Raw genomic sequence first — 18,354 nt, 5'->3', positions numbered from 1 at the left:
AATTATATAGAACTGATTTGAAGTGGACTATGATAATGAAAATTTGATTCTCAGATAATATTGTTTCTGAAATCCATTATGGAGTTCTGAGTTTATTTATGGTGACAGAAGAGCAAATATATGGAAAAATAGCCTAATTTAAATTCCATGAAATTCCAACCAGACAAAATTACAAAATGGAAGGTTTTTAATTTGGACTGTGCATCAACCAAGCAGAAGAAATTTGTTTCTGCTTCATAAGATGGATGATAAAGTAGCAGCAGAGTAAAGGAATCCTAATGATGTGTTGGTACAAATGCCAAATGTAAAGGAACTTTTAATTACTATTTGTTTTGTTCAGAATCAGTTAATCAAATACAGTGGTACCTCGAGATACGAGTTTAATTCGTTCCGGACCTGGGCTCTTAAGTCGAGCAGCTCTTATCTCGAACGACTTTTCCCCATAGGAATTAATGTAAATAATTTTAATTGGTTCCAGCCCTCAAAAAACTCACAAAGTTAGTCTAAATTATGCAGAAAGACATGTTTTTAATGAAGAAATGTACATGTACATATAAATGAATAATGAAGTTTCTTTCACTTAACTTGTAAACTTTCTTAAACTTTTAAATTTACATATGTTCAACTTCTCTGCCACCCAATCCTGTAGGACAGAGGTCCCCAACCCTTTTTGCACCAGGGACCGGCTTTAAGCGATCAAGAGAGGAATGGGTGAATGAATGGACGGAGGGTGGGAAGGAAGGAAGGAAAGAGGGAAGGGACAGGAACAGAGGAAGGAAGCAAGGAAACTTATGAAAGGGGAGAGTAAGAGAGGAATGAGTGAAGGGAGGGAGGGAGGAAAGAAGGTGGGAAGGAGAAAGAAAAGAAGAAATAGAGGAAGGGAAGGTAAAAGAGAGAAAGAAGAAGAGCAAGAAAGAAAGAAAGAAAGAAAGAAAGAAAGAAAGGGGGAAGGGACAGGAACAGAGGAAGGAAGCAAGGAAACTTATGAAAGGGGAGAGTAAGAGAGGAATGAGTGAAAGGAGGGAGGGAGGGAAGAAGGTGGAAAGGAGAAAGAAAAGAAGAAATAGAGGAAGGGAAGGTAAAAGAGAGAAAGAAAAAGAGCAAGAAAGAAAGCTGCAAGCACCCCCCCGAGCCCCCCAGGCCGGCTGCAACCTTTTAAAACACGCGCACCGCTTCGCAGCTGTCTCCTGAAGCCGAACGCGGAAGTTAGCGTTTGGCTTCAGGAGACAGCTCCTTGGCGCTTGTATCTCGAATTTGGGCTTGTAAGTAGAACAAAAATATCTCTCCCCTCCCAGCTCTTATCTCGAGTTGCTCTTAAGTAGAGCAGCTCTTATGTCGGGGTTCCACTGTATCCCATTATGCTTGCTTTTATGAGAATGCAGGAAGGAGGAAGGAAGGAAGGAAAAAAGAAGAAAGGAAGAAAGAAAGGAAGGAAGGAAGAGAAGAAATAAGTTAATTGTTAGTAATATAAATGTTGAGAAATTGTGCTGTGACTGACCAAACAATGGAACAAAGAATTTTGACTTAATATCTTGTATTAAGTATCAATTGTTTCCAACATGTTGTCCCTTCACGTACATGTTTGCAAAATGTGTCAATTTGTTTTCATCATTGTGATATAATAGGCACCCTGCTTTGAATTCCTATTGTTTAAGAAAAAGGGCCATCAATGTTTGCCATTGGCTACTGTTATTAATAATGATAGAACACTGAATGGCCAACATTGGGGGGAGATGATATAAAAGCATCTTTAATCTAAATGAAGGGATTTATTAATATTATGGTTAATCTGATCAACAAAAGATAATAACTTTAGAAGTTCTAGGGGTCACCTAATAGAATAGAATAGAATAGAATTTTTATTGGCCAAGTGTGATTGGACACACAAGGAATTTGTCTTGGTGCATATGATCTCAACGTACATAAAATAAAATATACATTTGTCAAGAATCATGTGGTACAACAATTAATGATTGTCATAGGGGTTAAATAATCAAACTTAAGAAGCAATTTTGTATCTAATGTTTGGTTTTCTTAAAAAAATAATTTAAAGAAAGTTTTATATGAATTGAATATTATATGTTATCCAGAGTTATTTCACAATTAACAATCAAAGATTAATTTCTAATCTTCTCTGTTATAGGATTGGATCAGCCAGCTCAGAAAGGGGAATATTTTACTCCGCTGGCAATAACAACTGGAATTTTATTATTTTTGATAGTTTTGATCTGTATTTTTGCATTATGGAAACGATTTCAGTCACATAAAGGTATGTTAAATGAAGACCTATTATCTTCAAAGTTTCTATAAATTGTACTTTAAAAAAATATTTTCTTCCTTTTTTGCAGTAATGCAGCCGAAATTGAACAGGTAGAAAACTAAGTTATTCTTTTTATATGAACTCCACAGAAACTTTTTTTTAAAAAAAAAAGTCTTCCCCTATATGATATTGATACTACTTAAATTTAAAATATTTCATTTTTTAGAAACACCCCCAGGAATAAAGCACGTTACCGAAGAGGACAAACTAAGTCAGGTAATACAGGCATAAAATGGAGACACATCCATCATAAACTAGAAAGCTACAGTAGATATATAAACAGGCAAGCAGATAAATAGATGGATAGAATATGCTGTTGATCACTTTACAATTTAAGTGCTAGGGATGCCAGCTTAGTGACAAAATTATTTTGTCTTTATCCTTTTGAGAGGAGGACAGATTAATATATTTTGGAACAAAGATCTGGATTACAGCTATTCATAATTATTTTAATTTAAAAAAAAATCCATTTTGGACCAGAGATATGCTTGGAATTAAGAATATGCTGGAGACTAGTGTTTTTATTTTGCAGCATGCCTGATTCCCATTTTTTAAATTAATATGCAAAAAGTCAAATAGATTCAGGCTACTTGGAGGATACCAAGCAAAGTAAGTGAAGGGACATGGATGCAATTTTTTAGTATCATGCACAATTTTTTAGACACGGGCAAAGTTTATGATGATCAGACATTACTTTTTCTTTTGAAATCTGACATTATGAAGTTTCTATGTACTTCACCTAATTTGGAATAAGCTTGGTGTTTAAGGTTAAATAAGGATGAATTTTCTTCACTTTTATATACAGTGGTACCTCAAGATACGAACCCCTCGTCTTACGAACAACCCGAGATACGAACCCGGGGTTCAGAAAATTTTTGCCTCTTCTTACGAACTTTTTTCGTCTTACGAACGCCAAACCCGAACTTCTGGGTTCGGCGTTCGGGAGGCTGCTGGGAAGCCCCGCAGCCCAGCTGTCACCTTTTAAAACAGCCGGGGGGCTTCCCAGCAGCCTCCCGGAAGCCGAAGCCGGAAGTTCGGGTTTGGCGTTCGGCTTTGGGAGGCTGCTGGGAAGCCCCCCGGCTGTTTTAAAGGTGACAGCCGGGCGGCGGGGCTTCTCCGCAGCGGCGGCAGGTTCGTAAGATTGAAAACGTTCGGGAGGCCGCTTTGGTTTTTTGGCTGGGAGGGAGGGCAGGAGGTCCGGCGCTGGGGGAGGGAGTCAGGAAGGTCCTCCTGCTCCCCCCTCCCAGTGAAAAACACAAAGACGGTCTGCCGCCGGAGACCCCTTTGTATTTTTGGCTGGGGGGGGAAGCAGGAGGCGCAGGATCGGGCCGGCGGCGGGCACGGGAAAAGGCAGCAGGTCTGGGACACCCCCCACCCCAGCACTTTGAATCGCGCCGCTTCTGCTGGATACGGGCGATGGGCGGGGCGAGCTGCCACAGCCCCTGGCTTCCGCGCCGCCCGTCCCACCCACCGCCCGTATTCAGCAGAAACTGCTGGATTCAAAGTGCTGGGGTGGGGGACTGTCGGGACACCCCCCATCCCAGCACTTTGAATCCTGCCGCTTCTGCTGGATACGGGCGGTGGGCGGGGCGAGCTGCCACAGCCCCTGGCTTCCGCGCCGCCCGTCTTCATCAGAAGCTGCTGGATTCCCCCATCCCAGCACTTTGAATCCTGCCGCTTCTGCTGGATACGGGGGGTGGGCGGGGCGAGCTGCCACAGCCCCTGGCTTCCGCGCCGCCCGTCTTCATCAGAAGCTGCTGGATTCAAAGTGCTGGGATGGGGACTGTCGGGACACCCCCATCCCAGCACTTTGAATCCTGCCGCTTCTGCTGGATACGGGCGATGGGCGGGGCGAGCTGCCACAGCCCCTGGCTTCCGCGCCGCCCGTCCCACCCACTGCCCGTATTCAGCAGAAGCTGCTGGATTCAAAGTGCTGGGGTGGGGGACTGTCGGGACACCCCCCCATCCCAGCACTTTGAATCCTGCCGCTTCTGCTGGATACGGGCGGTGGGCGGGGTGAGCTGCCACAGCCCCTGGCTTCCGTGCCGCCCGTCTTCATCAGAAGCTGCTGGATTCAAAGTGCTGGGATGGGGACTGTCGGGACACCCCCATCCCAGCACTTTGAATCCTGCCGCTTCTGCTGGACACGGGCGGTGGGCGGGGTGAGCTGCCACAGCCCCTGGCTTCCGCGCCGCCCGTCCCACCCACCGCCCGTATCCAGCAGAAGCGGCGGGATTCAAAGTGCTGGGGTGGGGGCCTGTCGGGACAAGCCGCGCACAAAGGCCGAGACAAGGCTGAGCAGGAGGAGAAGCCAACCAGCGAGGCGGTGGGCTGGGAGCCGCAGGCGAAAGGAGCTCGGGCATCGGAGCGCGGCGCCAGGCATTGTTCTCCGGACCCCGCCCGCTCAGCCCCGCGGCGGCCCTTTCCCTCTCCAGGCTGCGGGCGGGGTCCGGAGAACAATGCCCTCGCTCCTTTCGCCTGCGGCTCCCAGCTGGTTGGCTTCGCCTCCTGCTCAGCCTCGCCTCAGCCTTTGTGCGCGGCTCTTCTGCCGGAGCTCTGCCGCGCGCCCCTTCGCAGCCCCCTCGCTCCTTGTCCTGACAGCCCCCCCCCCAAAGAGCCGCGCGTCTTCCCAGCCATCTCCCGAAGCCCAACGCCAAACCCAAACTTCGCTCCTGTCCTGGCTAAATCGTGTGGCAGTAAACAGGCTTTGGAGTTTTGGCTGGGGGGAGAAGTAGGACCTTCCTAACTCACTCCCCCCCAGCCAAAACCCCAAAGCATGTTTGCTGCCACACGATTTAGCGGCGAAGTGACGTGAAGGGATGGAAAGCTGAAACCGCCAGGTTTCAGCTCCCCATTCCTCCACGTCACTTCGCCCTGAATGCTTCTTGGCCGCCTGGCAGAGCGCTCGCAGCGGGCGGTGGCGGGGGGGGGAACCTCGCGGGGAAGCCGGGCAAGAGCAATCTTCTGCCGGCCATGGGCGAGCAGCGGGGAGTCGCCAATGGCCGGCAGAAGATCGCTCTTGCTGACCTGATGCCTCGCGGTGAAGCCGGGCAAGAGCGATCTTCTGCCAGCCATGGGCGACTCCCCGCCGCTCGCCCATGGCGGGCAGAAGATCGCTCTTGCCCGGCTTCCCCGCGAGGCAGCAGGTCAGCATCCTGGGCGGGCGAGCGGCGGGGAAGCCGGCGGCTGTGGCAGCTGCTGCCCCCCCACCCACCCCCCCGGCTGTTTTAAAAGGTGACAGCCGGGCGGCAGCATTTTTTGGGGGGGGGTTTGTTGTTGCACGGATTAATGGGAAACATGTTGTTGCACGGATTAATGGGAAACATTTTGTTGTTGCACGGATTAATGGGAAACAATGTTTAGTCTTACGAACCTTTCGTCTTACGAACCTCCTCCTTGCACCATTTAAGTTCTTATCATGAGGTATTACTGTATTTATTTTCTGGGGAAAGTATGAACTGATTTTCTGAATTTCTATTTTCTTATAAAGTTTTTCTTGGAACATCATGAACATCTATTATGGTCTGTTACCTCCATTCTCTTACTCAAATGTTGCAGCAATCAACTTTTCCTTAATATTTCATTAATGATATTTCATCAGTCTGAAGTATAATATGGTATAACTCATTGCAATTCATGTTTTTATTTAAAAACCTATATTTTTTAGGAAATGAAAATGCAAGGGAAAATTCTGGAATATACGAATTTATTGAAAATACAGGTTTTGCACGTTCCCCAGGAACCCCATGGGTAAGTGTTTGTATAATGAAATAGACATACAGTGATACCTCATCTTACGAACGCCTCTTCTAACGAACTTTTTGAGATACGAACACGGTGTTTAAGATTTTTTTGCCTCTTCTTCCGAACTATTTTCACCTTACGAACCTAAGCAGCTGCTGCTGGGATGAAGCGGTTTCTTTTTTTCCCTTTTTTGAAGAAAGAAAAGGGAGGGACAGCTTGGAGGAAAGATTTTGCAGATAACAAGGTGCTTGCAAAGGAATTGAAAGGGTGTCTTTTGAAGAAAGAAAAGGGAGGGGCGCCCCCCTCGCCTTTCTTCCTTCCCACTCACCCTTTAGCCTAGCCTTGCTTCTTCCACCCGCCCCCTTTAGCTGCTCCTCCCTGCCCTCTGTTCGCCTCCCTTCTAAAGTTTGGGATTTTCCTGAAGGATTTGCACGCATTATTTGCTTTTACATTGATTCCTATGGGAAACATTGTTTCATCTTACAAACTTTTCACCTTACGAACCTCCTCCTGGAACCAATTAAGTCCGTATGATGAGGTACCACTGTATTTGAAGAATCATTACTATCTGTAAAACAGGTTTATAAAATAATGTAGATTCCCCAAACTAGAATTCTTATACATTCATATTTTGAAAGCTTACCATATTTTTCAGAATATAAGACGCACAGGAGTATAAAATGTATCTTAGTTATTATAGAGAAAAATAGGGGGGGGGATCTGTCTACCAGGTATTCATCTGGCTAGCATCATTAGTCATGTGAGCTTCAGCACATTATTTTATCCCCTTTAAAAAAATCCTCTTCAAAGAGAGTTACAACAAAAGAGCTTGCAAGCCAGTAAGAGCTGGGAACACCGTTAGCTGTACTGGAAAGAAACACATTTGGAGCAAGTAGAACAATGAAAATAGCTTACAGACTTAGGGCTGGAAAAACATTCTTCACAGAGAGTAACAATGAAAGAGCTTGCAAGCCGGTTGGAGCTGGGAATATCATTAGCACCTAGTTAGGGCTGAAAAAAAAGCCTCAAAAAAAAGGTACATTCAGAGTATAAGACACATCCAAATTTTCAGCCTCTTTTAGAGAGGAAAAAGGTGTGTCTTATATACTCCGAAAAATACGGTATTTTCCACTTTATATTCAGCTCTTCCCCCTGCAAAATCACAGGAGTTAAAGACCTCTCAAACTTGTGATGGTGCTGAAAGAATGATACTTAGGACTGGTCCTCAGAGTTCCAAGTATTGCAGCATCCCCATATTAGGTTATTGCTATCCAAATGCTCAGCAATTTACACAGATTTCTGACTGTCATAGTTCCAGCTGGTCACATGATTGTGATTTCCAAGCTTCCCTGTCAACTTCCAACAAGCAGAGTCAATATGAAACCAGCAGGAAGTTGGAATCTGTAGTCATGTTGAGGCCCTTGATTAAATGTGTTATCTAGGAACTGCTGAAACTACCATCTGTTCTGTCTGGGTCCCCCCAGACGCCAACACCAACCAAAAAGAGTATCCAGACACACTGGTAAAAAGCAAAGGCAGTTTATATAATTCAAAGCAAACACAGGTAACAAACACTGTTCTTACAGACAGGAACACTATGAAGCTTCACAGAGGTTTCACGAAGGCCAGGCAATAAAACAGGATTCTTGCTGGCAAAAACAACGCTGGAGATAATAAAACCCACGCCTCCCCCAAGTCTTCCAGACTTCTAGGCCACAAGCCAAGATCAGAGACGCCGAGAATCGAAGCAAGGTCACAGGACTCCCAATTGATAACTCTCCACAAGACTGTAAGGGCGGGCCTGCCTTTTCAACCCTGCTGAGGAGAACCACACCCAAACCCAGCTATTGCCAATTCAGGGATGGAAATACCTTTCTAATTGGCCCCGTCTGAGCTGCTCGTTGCTGCCTCATGTCTATTATAGCCTGTGCGTCTTCATCCAATGAATCCAGGCTACTAGCTGGGGAGAGCCCCCCCCCGGGGGTCTCAGGCTGCTCTCCCTCCTCCTCTTCCTGACGTTCCTCTCCCCCGTCTGCCTGGTCCTCCCCCTCCTGTTCACTGTCCTCCTCCTCTGGGCATGGATCCGCCAGAGATCCAGCCGGTCCCTGAGGAGCCTCAGGCTGAATCACAACACCATCACTAATGGGTTGGTTGTAGGACATTATACTTTATAACTGCAGTTTTTAGCAATGTAAATTCCAGTCCCAATTCAATTCAATTTATTAGATTTGTATGCCGCCCCTCTCCGTAGACTCGGGGCGGCTCACAACAATAATAACACAATATATGACAAATCTAATAATTAAAAGTCATTAAAAACCCCTTATTAAAAAGAAACCATACACTCAAACATACCATTCATAAACTGTATAGGCCCGGGGGAGAAGTCTCAGTTCCCCCATGCCTGGCGGCAAAGGTGGGTTTTAAGAAGTTTACGAAAGACAAGGAGGGTGGGGGCAGTTCTAATCTCCGGGGGGGGCTGGTTCCAGAGGGTCAGGGCCGCCACAGAGAAGGCTCTTCCCCTGGTTCCTGCCAGACAACACTGTTTAGTTGACGGGACCCGGAGAAGGCCAACTCTGTGGGACCTAACCGGTTGCTGGGATTCGTGCAGCAGAAGGCGATCTCGGAGATATTCTGGCCTGATGTCATGAAGGGCTTTATAGGTCATAACCAACACTCTGAATTGTGACCGGAAACTTATCGGCAGCCAAAGCAGACTGCGGAGTGTTGGTGTGACATGGGCATACCTAGGGAAGCCCATGATTGCTCTCGCAGCTGCATTTTGCACGATCTGAAGTTTCCGAACATTCTTCAAAGGTAGCCCCATATAGAGAGCGTTACAGTAGTCGAACCTCGAAGTGATGAGGGCATGAGTGACTGTGAGAAGGGACACCCGTCCAAATAGGGCCACAACTGGTGCACCAGGTGAACCTGGGCAAACGTCCCCCTCACCACAGCTGAAAGATGTTTTTCTAATGTTAGCTGTGGATCGAGGAGGACGCCCAAGTTGCGAACCCTCTCTGAGGGAGTCAATAATTCCCCTCCCAGGGTGATGGATTGGGTTGAGTTTGAGTCTGTTGACACCCATCCAGACCCCAACAGCCTCCAGGCACCGGCACATCACTTCCACTGCTTCGCTGACTGGACATGGGGTGGAGATGTAAAACTGGGTATCATCAGCGTACTGATGATACCTCACCCCATGCCCTTGGATGATCTCACCCAGTGGTTTCATGTAGATATTAAATAGCAGGGGGGAGAGGACCGACCCCTGAGGCACCCCACAAGGGAACAACGAAGAGGTCGACCTCTGACTCCCCACTAACACCGACTGCGACCGACCAGAGAGGTAGGAGGAGAACCACTGAAGAACAGTGCCTCCCACTCCCAACCCCCCCAGCCAGCACAGAAGGATACCATGGTCGATGGTATTGAAAGCTGCTGAGAGGTCGAGAAGCAACAGGACAGAGGATAAACCCCTGTCCCGGGCCCGCCAGAGATCATCCATCAACGCGACCAAAGCAGTTTCCATGCTGTAGCTGGGCCTGAATCCTGACTGCTGAGGGCCTAGATAATTGGTTTCTTCCAAGGACCGCTGAAGCTGGAGTGCCACCACCTTCTCAACAACCTTCCCCATAAAGGGAAGGTTGGAGACTGGACGATAGTTATTAAGAATGGCTGGGTCCAGGAAAGACTTCTTGAGGAGGGGGTGCACAAGTGCCTCCTTGTAAGGAGCCGGAAAGGACCCCCTCCCCAAAGAAGCATTGACAATCTCCTGGACCCAGCTCCATGTCACCTCCCTGCTGGCTGAAACCAGCCAAGAGGGACACGGATCCAGTAAACAGGTGGCGGAACTCACTGCTCCAATGGCCTTGTCCACTTCATCAGGTGTCACCAGATCAAACTCTTCCCAGACAGATGGACAAGTATGGGCCCCAGTCACCTCGACTGACTCATTGTCAGTTGACTCTGTTATCCAATCAGAGTCGAGGTCTGCCCGGATCCGAGCGACTTTATCAGCAAAAAATGTGTTAAAGTCCTCGGCACTACTCTGTAAGGGCTCCCCAACTCCCCCCTGATTGAGAAGGGAGAAGGTCACCCTAAACAGAGCGGCCGGGCAAGATTCCACTGATGCAATCAAGGCGGCATGATACGCGCATCTTGTCGCCTTGAGCGTCACTTTGTAGGTCTTAATAAAAGCTCCTACAAGTGTTCAATCGGATTCGGACTTACTCTTCCTCCATCACTTCTCTATACATCTCTTCTGGCGTTTCAACTCCCGGAGCTCCTTGTTCAACTATGGAGCTCTACGTGGTCTAGTGCCGCGGAGAGGTCGCAACAGCACAATCTGGTCAAGAGCCTCTGCTGCAGCCTTGTTCCAGGCCTCAGCAAGAGACTCTGCCGAACTGTAGACGAGTGCATCTGGAATAACCCCAAGTGCCCTCTGAAAACCCTCTGGGTCCATCAGGCACCTGGGGGGAAACACCTAGCTGGTGGGGAAGGATTGGAGCCAGGAAGTCAAGCCACAATAGAAAATGGTCTGACCATGACAAAGGCAACACTTCTAAGCCCCTTAGTCTCAGATCATTACTCAATTGCTCATAAAAGAATACCATGTCGGGTGTGTGCCCCCCCTCATGAGTTGAACCCTGTATTACTTGAGTCAGGTCCATGGCTGTCATGGTGGCCATGAACTCCTGCACTCACCCAGAGGTTTTGCCGAGTGACGGCAGGTTAAAGTCCCCCAAGACAATGAGTCTGGGAAACCCTACCGGCAACCCCGCTACCTCCTCGAGCAGCACAGGCAGGGCCATTGACACGCAGCTGGGAGGCAGGTACGTGAGCAACAAGCCCACCTGAACCCCTAAGTCCAACTTCATCAGGAGGGACTCACAACCCACAATCTCTGGAGCAATGAGTCTACGCAAGCAAAGGCTCTCCCTGGCTATAATAGCCACTCCTCCTCCCCTTCCCTGGGGTCGAGGCTGATGTAATACCTGGAACCCAGCTGGGCAAATTTCAGAGAGAAGAACTCCTCCCTCTGGGCCCAGCCAGGTTTCAGTCATAAATGCCAGGTTGGCCTCCTCGTCCAGGATCAAATCCCAGATGAGGAGAGATTTATTTATCACCGACCTGGCATTGAGTAGCAGCAGTCTGAGCCCAGGGCCCGAATTACACTTGATACCAGTATCCTGAGTTGAGCTCACAGAACCGGAACATGGGATCACTATTAAACAGCGATCCCTTGTCCCCCTGGAATGGTTAGTTCTGTGGCTCCCACCATATCTGCCTCTCCCCAGTAGAACTGGGATATTCCGGCCCTCTGCCACCCCAGAGATAAGTGCCCCCTCTCCTCCTGCCTCTCTAATGCCAGGTGGGCCAAATGTACCATACACATCATTCCCATTCACCCCATCTATATTATCATCCCACCCCACCCATCCCACCCATCCCACCGATACCAATCATTCATACCATACATTATTTCACACTCCCCAATTATCCGTCAATTTAAAAAACCCCAATAATTTAATTAAAAATATAGATAGTTACTAATAATTAAAACAGTAAAAAGAATACTATATATAAAAATATAAAATTAAGTACTATACAATTATAAATATTAATTATTATAAATATAGGAAATAGTCGATAGTTCATTAATCACATCAGCAGCAAAAAAAATGCCAAGTTCTAAGTCGGCTGAGTTCTAAAATTGTCCAGTGGGAATGTCCAAGTCTCTGGTCAAGCACTATGGTGTTAGCCGCTGCCACCGACCAGGGCTTCCGGTTCCTTTCCATACTCTTGCTGGTTACACTGGTCGCCCTCGATTAACCACCATTCTCACCAGTTAACATCTCCAGTCCTCCCACCATTCAGCGTTCCAGTGTCTCAGGTCCGTCTGGTGGGTCTGGTTGCCTCAATTCGGCTGGTGGGTCTGGCTGCCTCAATTACCATAGTTAAGTGAGGATTACCTGTAATTTCTATACTTTCCAATTTATCTTTATATCAACAAACATGTTGTGTATTTTAGGCTGGAAAAGTGACTGACCTAAAACATCTTATTGAGTGCAAGAAGTAGTCTCCTCTGTCCTGATCCGTCACTTTTACCACTTTCCACATTGGCTATACAGTACTTTACTTATTTTGTGGACGTTTTTACAGATTTAATGGTTTTTTTTAATTGTTTTACCACTTTTTAAATTGTATTTTATTGTAAGCTACCCAAAATCACTTGATTATGTTGTCGACTATAGAAATTGGATGGATGGACTTCCTCTGTGATCTTGCCTATTTATTTAAATAAAATTGTAATCTTCTTTCAGCCAGCAAGACGACATGTTACTGACTCTAATGTTGGGCAAAGTCAGGATGTTAATGTTACAGTTTACGAACTTGTTCAGCATGTTCCTAAACAAAATGAAGAACAAGAAGAGTAAGTTCATAATGCTAATATTTTAAGAAAGGTATTTGTTTTGGCCCTACAGGACTTCCAACAGTGATACCTAGCTTTTTAAAATCAAGTTCACAAACCTTGTTGCTGATAGTCCTGTTCACTTGCCTTCACCTTTTCCTATACAAAAGACATAATATTATGATATTCTTTAAATATCATAAGGACTGTCAGAAAGTGAATGCTTATTCCCTGTTAACATAGGGAGAATGGTTCAATGTAGTGAGTTTAAGTATCAAGAGGATAGAGTTCAGATGAATAATTTATAAACACAATATTGTCTGAGAATATTGCTAATTACCTAGAACTAGAATAATTTATAAACACAATATTGTCTGAGAATATTGCTAATTACCTAGAACTAGAATAATTTATAAACACAATATTGTCTGAGAATATTGCTAATTACCTAGAATATTGCTAATTACCTAGAACTAGGGATTGACTTTCCCATCTTGAAGATATTTTAATTCTATATTTCCTACGTCAAACAGGGAATGAATAAACAGCATTCAAGTTCTCTTTCTCCCCCCAAATACCTCCCTTCTCTCCCAAAGTTCATTGAGATTTGCAATAAAATCTCTATGAATGTTTCCTAATTATTGATTGGAATTTGCTGCCAAGTTCAATTATATTGGGAGAGAAAGTAAACCTTGAGAATATATATATATATATATATATATATATATATATATATATATATATATGGTTATCAAACAGTAGTAGACACAGCATATTCCTATAGCAAACTCGGTTTGTCATGTAGATGGTTGAGTGGTTTAGGGTGGGGAATTTGTAGTGGGTGGGACATTTTATTCTATTTTTTAATTCTATTTTTAAATTTACCTATTCTAATTTTATGTATGGTGGGACTGGTCTCTGGGTGTCACACGACTTTCGTTGCCAATGACAATTTGTTGTTTTGACAATGGCAATAAATTTATTATTATATATAGCCTGGAATAACATAATGCTGATTTCAGAAAGTCAGGCTATATTTATACGTCACCAAAAATGTTGTTTTATTCTCATAATGACAATTTAAGCTGGGTATTTATTAAACATGGTTAGTATTATACATATACAGTGGTACCTCGACATACGAGTTTAATTCGTGCCAGAGCCGACCTCGTATGTCGATCAATTCGTATCTCGAACCAATGCATTTAGATTTGGCTTTTCGCCCCGAGATAACTGGAAAAAATTGAATTCTTGCGCCACCTAGTGGACGCTCAGCTCGTATCCCGAATTTGAGCTCGGGTGTCGAACAGAAATTTTGCTCGCGTCTCAGCTCGTAACTTGGAATACTTGCATGTGGAGCAGCTCGTATCTAGAGGTACTACTGTACATACATATTATGCGTATACATACATATTTTGCACCAAACTTTAGTTGATTTTTCTTTTTTTATTCTAATCAAAACCAAAGTAGAATACATAAGCCAGAAGTCTGATTATCACAAAAATATTTGGCAATACTCAGCAAAGGCCTGCCATTTTTTGGCACTACTGGTGTGTCCTCTGAGGCCGCCGTGGATTCGCAGGTGACCAGTGGGCACCCATCGCCATCAGATTTGGCTCCTATGCATGCACAGCAAGTGAAGACACTCATGCAAGGGACATTTTGGCGATTTTCACCGATATTTTGCCTTCCATGCATGCGCAGAAGCAGAAAATTGGAGGAAATCACCTAAATCTCGCTCACACAAGTACCTTCACATGATATTTCACTTGCTGCGCATGCACAGAAGCTAAATCTTGTGGCGGGGTAGCACGTGAGCACATCAGGTGCAAGCAGCTGCACAAACATCCCGAAAATCACTGCTGGAACATAACACCTTACCGTTCCGATAGGAGGCCATCACTGGAAAGGTTATTGTCTGAGATTGTATAAAGTTATAGAACAGCAAATGAAGTCCATGGATTCCCTCAAATTTAATATAAAATAATTGTGCATTTTCATAGAAGATTTCAGAGTAAAATTATCTCATATCTTGTGAGGTTTGATAGTGTTGCTTGGAACAACTTCAGACTTCACTTGTTATTGTTTATTTTACATACACACACACACACTATTCGTATTAGTTCCTGAGTTGGAAAGGGAAAGTAATAATATTTTTTATGTTCTTAAGGCTGTGATTAAATAAATACTCTTTTTCTTCTTAGTGTTGTATGAAAAGAAAAATGGAAGCCAAATTATTAGCTGTGTTTCCGTAGAAACCCAACAATTGTCTACAGGAAAAAAATTCTGACATATAATACAAATACCACCTCAAAGTTAAAAAGCAAAAAGTTTTCTCATGGACTGCATTTCTAACAGAAATAGCTTATGATTACTGGTTGGATTGTAAAAGTTATCACTCCAAAGCTACAGCAAAATGTTGAAGTGTGACATAGTGTTCAATTATTTTATTTTAGAATGGGAAGAATCTCCATTTTGTCTAAAGAGATTGATAGTTTCATTATTTGTTTAATGCAACAAATGTGCCTTATTGTTTTACATAAACCTATACTGTCTACAAAATATGTCTAAAAAAGTATGCTAGCAAGTACTAAGTGCAGTATTTCTTAAATACATTTTTGCTTTTTTTAACACCAGCACCAACTAAAGGTTTGCCTACAATTAAAATAATATCCAGAACTTCAACTGATATAATTCATATTCTGAATAGTATACTTTTCTATAGCTAGGCATTTAATGCATGGAGTATATAATATAGTACAACCAGCAGTGATTAGGATCAATATAAAATATGAGGGGGAAAGTTATTATGATCACCATTCTCAGATTTCCTCCAATCCCAGCTACCTTGTTTCCCCAAAGACCTATCCCCAAAATAAGCCCTACCTTGGTTTTTACACATGCGTCCAATATAAGCCCTACCCCCAAAATAAGCTCTGGTTGTGACCCCGCCTACTCAGGTGTACAGGTTGGGGCTAGGCACACAGGTAAAAATCAAGCTGTAGGGGTTGGTGGACCTGCCCTACTCTGGACACTTACAACCAGGCTCATATCCTCTGACATTTGCCTTATCTTGCCGCCATTTGCCACTGTCATTGTCGGAAGCCTTCAGGAAAGGCAGCTGAGAAACAGACTATGGATTGACACATGGGGCGCTCCCTCCACAACCTTATTTCACTGTCAGAAGCCTTTAGAAAAAGTCTCTGCAATGAAGGCCTATGATGGTGAAACGGAAGCCGGAGATCACTGCAAGTGTCAATCCAGAAATCGTTTCTTGGCAATCTAGAACTCGTTTCTCGTTTCTTGGCTGTCAGAGGCCTCAAGGCGTCTGACAGCGAAACAGAGTCCAGGAACGATGCGCGCAAGCGGTGGCAAGCAGCCACAGAAGTGGGCCAGCAGCAGGTTCCTGCTGGGTGAGGCTGTTGTTATTGCTACTACAATGAGTCACTGGAAGACATCCCCTGAAAATAAGACCTGGGGGGTGATGTTGATGGCAAAGATATACATACATTCAAATACATACATACATACATACATACATACATACATACATACATACATACATACATACTTACATACTTACATACATTCATATATATGGCTGCACCAACCGCCTTAGCTTGATTTTTACCTGTGTACCACCCTGTGCACCTGAGTGGGCAGGGTCACACCTAGGGCTTATATTGGGTGCATGTGTAAAAATCAAGGTAAAGCTTATTTTGGGGGAAGGTCTTCAGGGAAACAAGGTAGCTGGGATTGGAGGAAATTTGAGAATGATGATCATAACTTTCCCTCTCATATTTTATGTTGACCCTAGTCACTGCTGGTTGTACTATATTATATACTCCATGCATTAAATGACTAGTTATAGAAAAGTATACTATTTACAATATTAACTATTGTAGTTAAATTAAATATCCAGTTGAAGTTCTGGATATTATTTTAATTGCAGGTAAATCTTTAGTTGGTGCTGGTGTTAAAAAAAGAAATATGGTATCTGAAATTCTAATCAGCAAAATGAGGATAAGGATGGAGGAGCTATTTAATTAAATTCACTATTGTCAGTTGTCTTAAGGATCTCAAGTCTGGGCCTTAAATGAACACGATTGATCCACATTCTAATTGCCTGATCGGTTTGCATTCATTTGTTTACTTCGAAACACTCAACATCCTTTAAAAATTATTTTTTCCAAACAGCTGTCTTAAAACAACAGGTGTGGATGTGAGTTTGGTTGTATTTTGCCAACATCCATCTTCATTTCAGAGCTTCCCAATAAATGAAGGCCTGGGTTTTTTTTCTGAAGTTAGGTTTAAACAAGTAGGGTTAATTTTCAAAAGCCCTTGGGCATATGTTTTTGTGCACAGCTTGCTTTAGCATTTTGGGCCCCTAGTGTTTTAGATGTCGGTTTCTGAACACTGGGGTGACATTTGTAATCATGAGAACAAATCCTGGGAACTTTTACCAAACACCAGCCTTAAAGGAGAACTTGACCATTTCCACATTGGATTGGTACGGTGGCCACACCTACCAGAAGGCAACCTGAACAAAATAGTACCTCCCCCTAAGTGTTATCACACAAATTCATCATGAATATCTCCCCCCATCCCACCCCAGCAAAGAAGTTTCCAAATCAAAACACTTAGTTATAGCCAGACACCATTCCTAAAATACCTATGTTGCGCCCAGAGTATTTTTTGAAAATAAAAGTGGTAGGGGATAGTTTACTTGGAAACATGCTAGTTTCCAATGATAAATATTTATCTTCTTAAAAAGCCAGGCGGCTCAGGAAACCTGCTGGTAAAAGGAAAATTATTAAATAGTCTCATGCTGCCTACTTCTTACCATCTTAATGCCATCTTGAGCATAATTGAAAGATAATTTTGGTAAAGATTATTATGTTATGATTAGAACTATTTTATTTTATGTGCATCAAAAGAAAATTCTTTATCAGAGTTTGGTAAATGAATTTGTATTATAATATATAATATGATTTAATCAAAACTAAAGTATTATAGTTTTTATATCATTGTCAGAATTATGATGATGGATTCTATATATACATTTATATATATGTATGTATGTTATGTTATGTTATCTATGTTATATATGTTATGTTATCTATTTGATATGATTTTGAATATAAGTAATAAAATTATATAAATATTCAGCAGTATATATCGATTATTTTCCCTATGTTAAAAAGGGTTGCTTTCTTCACTTTTGCAATTAAACATTTTAATCCAGTAAAGTAGTTTTCACAAACTCTTATTTCAAAATAAATTGATTTTCAGATGGCATAAAATTCTTCAGGTTTTTTTACTTCAACAAATTAACATAGTTATTCATCTGGAATGAATTAATGTGGCATTTGTGACAGGCACAAAGACAGATCAAAAGCCACACTGACAATTTATATCACATACAGTAAATTCTTGAAAGGCCTTATGTGGTTTTTTTTAAAAAGAACTTATGTGGTCTTTAAAAATTAGAAATTATAAAGCACTCTGGAAATTCATTTCAATATTAAATATTAAAGGATTTGGGAAATAAGTCTTAAAATAATAAATTATGTGCCATCAAATCATTTTTGACTCGTAGTGACTATTTAGATTAGGGGTCCTCAAACTACTGCCTACAGACCGGATATGGCCCGCCAACATAATGTACTGTATTCATTGCACAGTGGTAGGATTAAGCCCCACTCCTCACCTCCCACCCACTCTTTGCCTCGGTGCCTTTTCCCACCACTCTTATTACCCCTCCTACAGCCTCGGCCTATAATATATATCTAGCAGAATGCAGCCACATGTCTGCACACTTCTGGTCATTTCTGCCCATGCACTTCTGCTTACTGGTGCTTGCAAAGGTAATGCC

General features: G+C 43.5%; 1 protein-coding gene across 4 annotated transcripts in view; it reads left to right on the top strand.

The window, feature by feature from the left end:
• Nucleotides 1–15,230, top strand: part of HEPACAM2 (HEPACAM family member 2) — a 59,570-nt gene extending 44,340 nt beyond the window's left edge. For 2 of the 4 annotated variants that reach the window (XM_070729805.1, XM_070729806.1), the window contains exons 6-11: nucleotides 2,144–2,269; nucleotides 2,349–2,370; nucleotides 2,487–2,536; nucleotides 5,988–6,070; nucleotides 12,391–12,500; nucleotides 14,684–14,771. In XM_070729805.1, coding sequence (XP_070585906.1) covers nucleotides 2,144–2,269; nucleotides 2,349–2,370; nucleotides 2,487–2,536; nucleotides 5,988–6,070; nucleotides 12,391–12,500; nucleotides 14,684–14,693 — 401 coding nt within the window. In that variant the 3' untranslated portion in view covers nucleotides 14,694–14,771. Of the gene's footprint in view, nucleotides 1–2,143; nucleotides 2,270–2,348; nucleotides 2,371–2,486; nucleotides 2,537–5,987; nucleotides 6,071–12,390; nucleotides 12,505–14,683 lie in introns of those variants that run through there. The other 2 variants (XM_070729804.1, XM_070729807.1) reach the window with 2 other exon arrangements.
• Nucleotides 15,231–18,354: the final 3,124 nt, after the last annotated feature.

Source organism: Erythrolamprus reginae, chromosome Z, assembly GCF_031021105.1.
Source record: "Erythrolamprus reginae isolate rEryReg1 chromosome Z, rEryReg1.hap1, whole genome shotgun sequence".
In the NCBI taxonomy this organism is placed as follows: Eukaryota; Metazoa; Chordata; class Lepidosauria; order Squamata; family Dipsadidae; genus Erythrolamprus; species Erythrolamprus reginae.
This window is presented reverse-complemented; position numbering and strand designations above follow the sequence as displayed.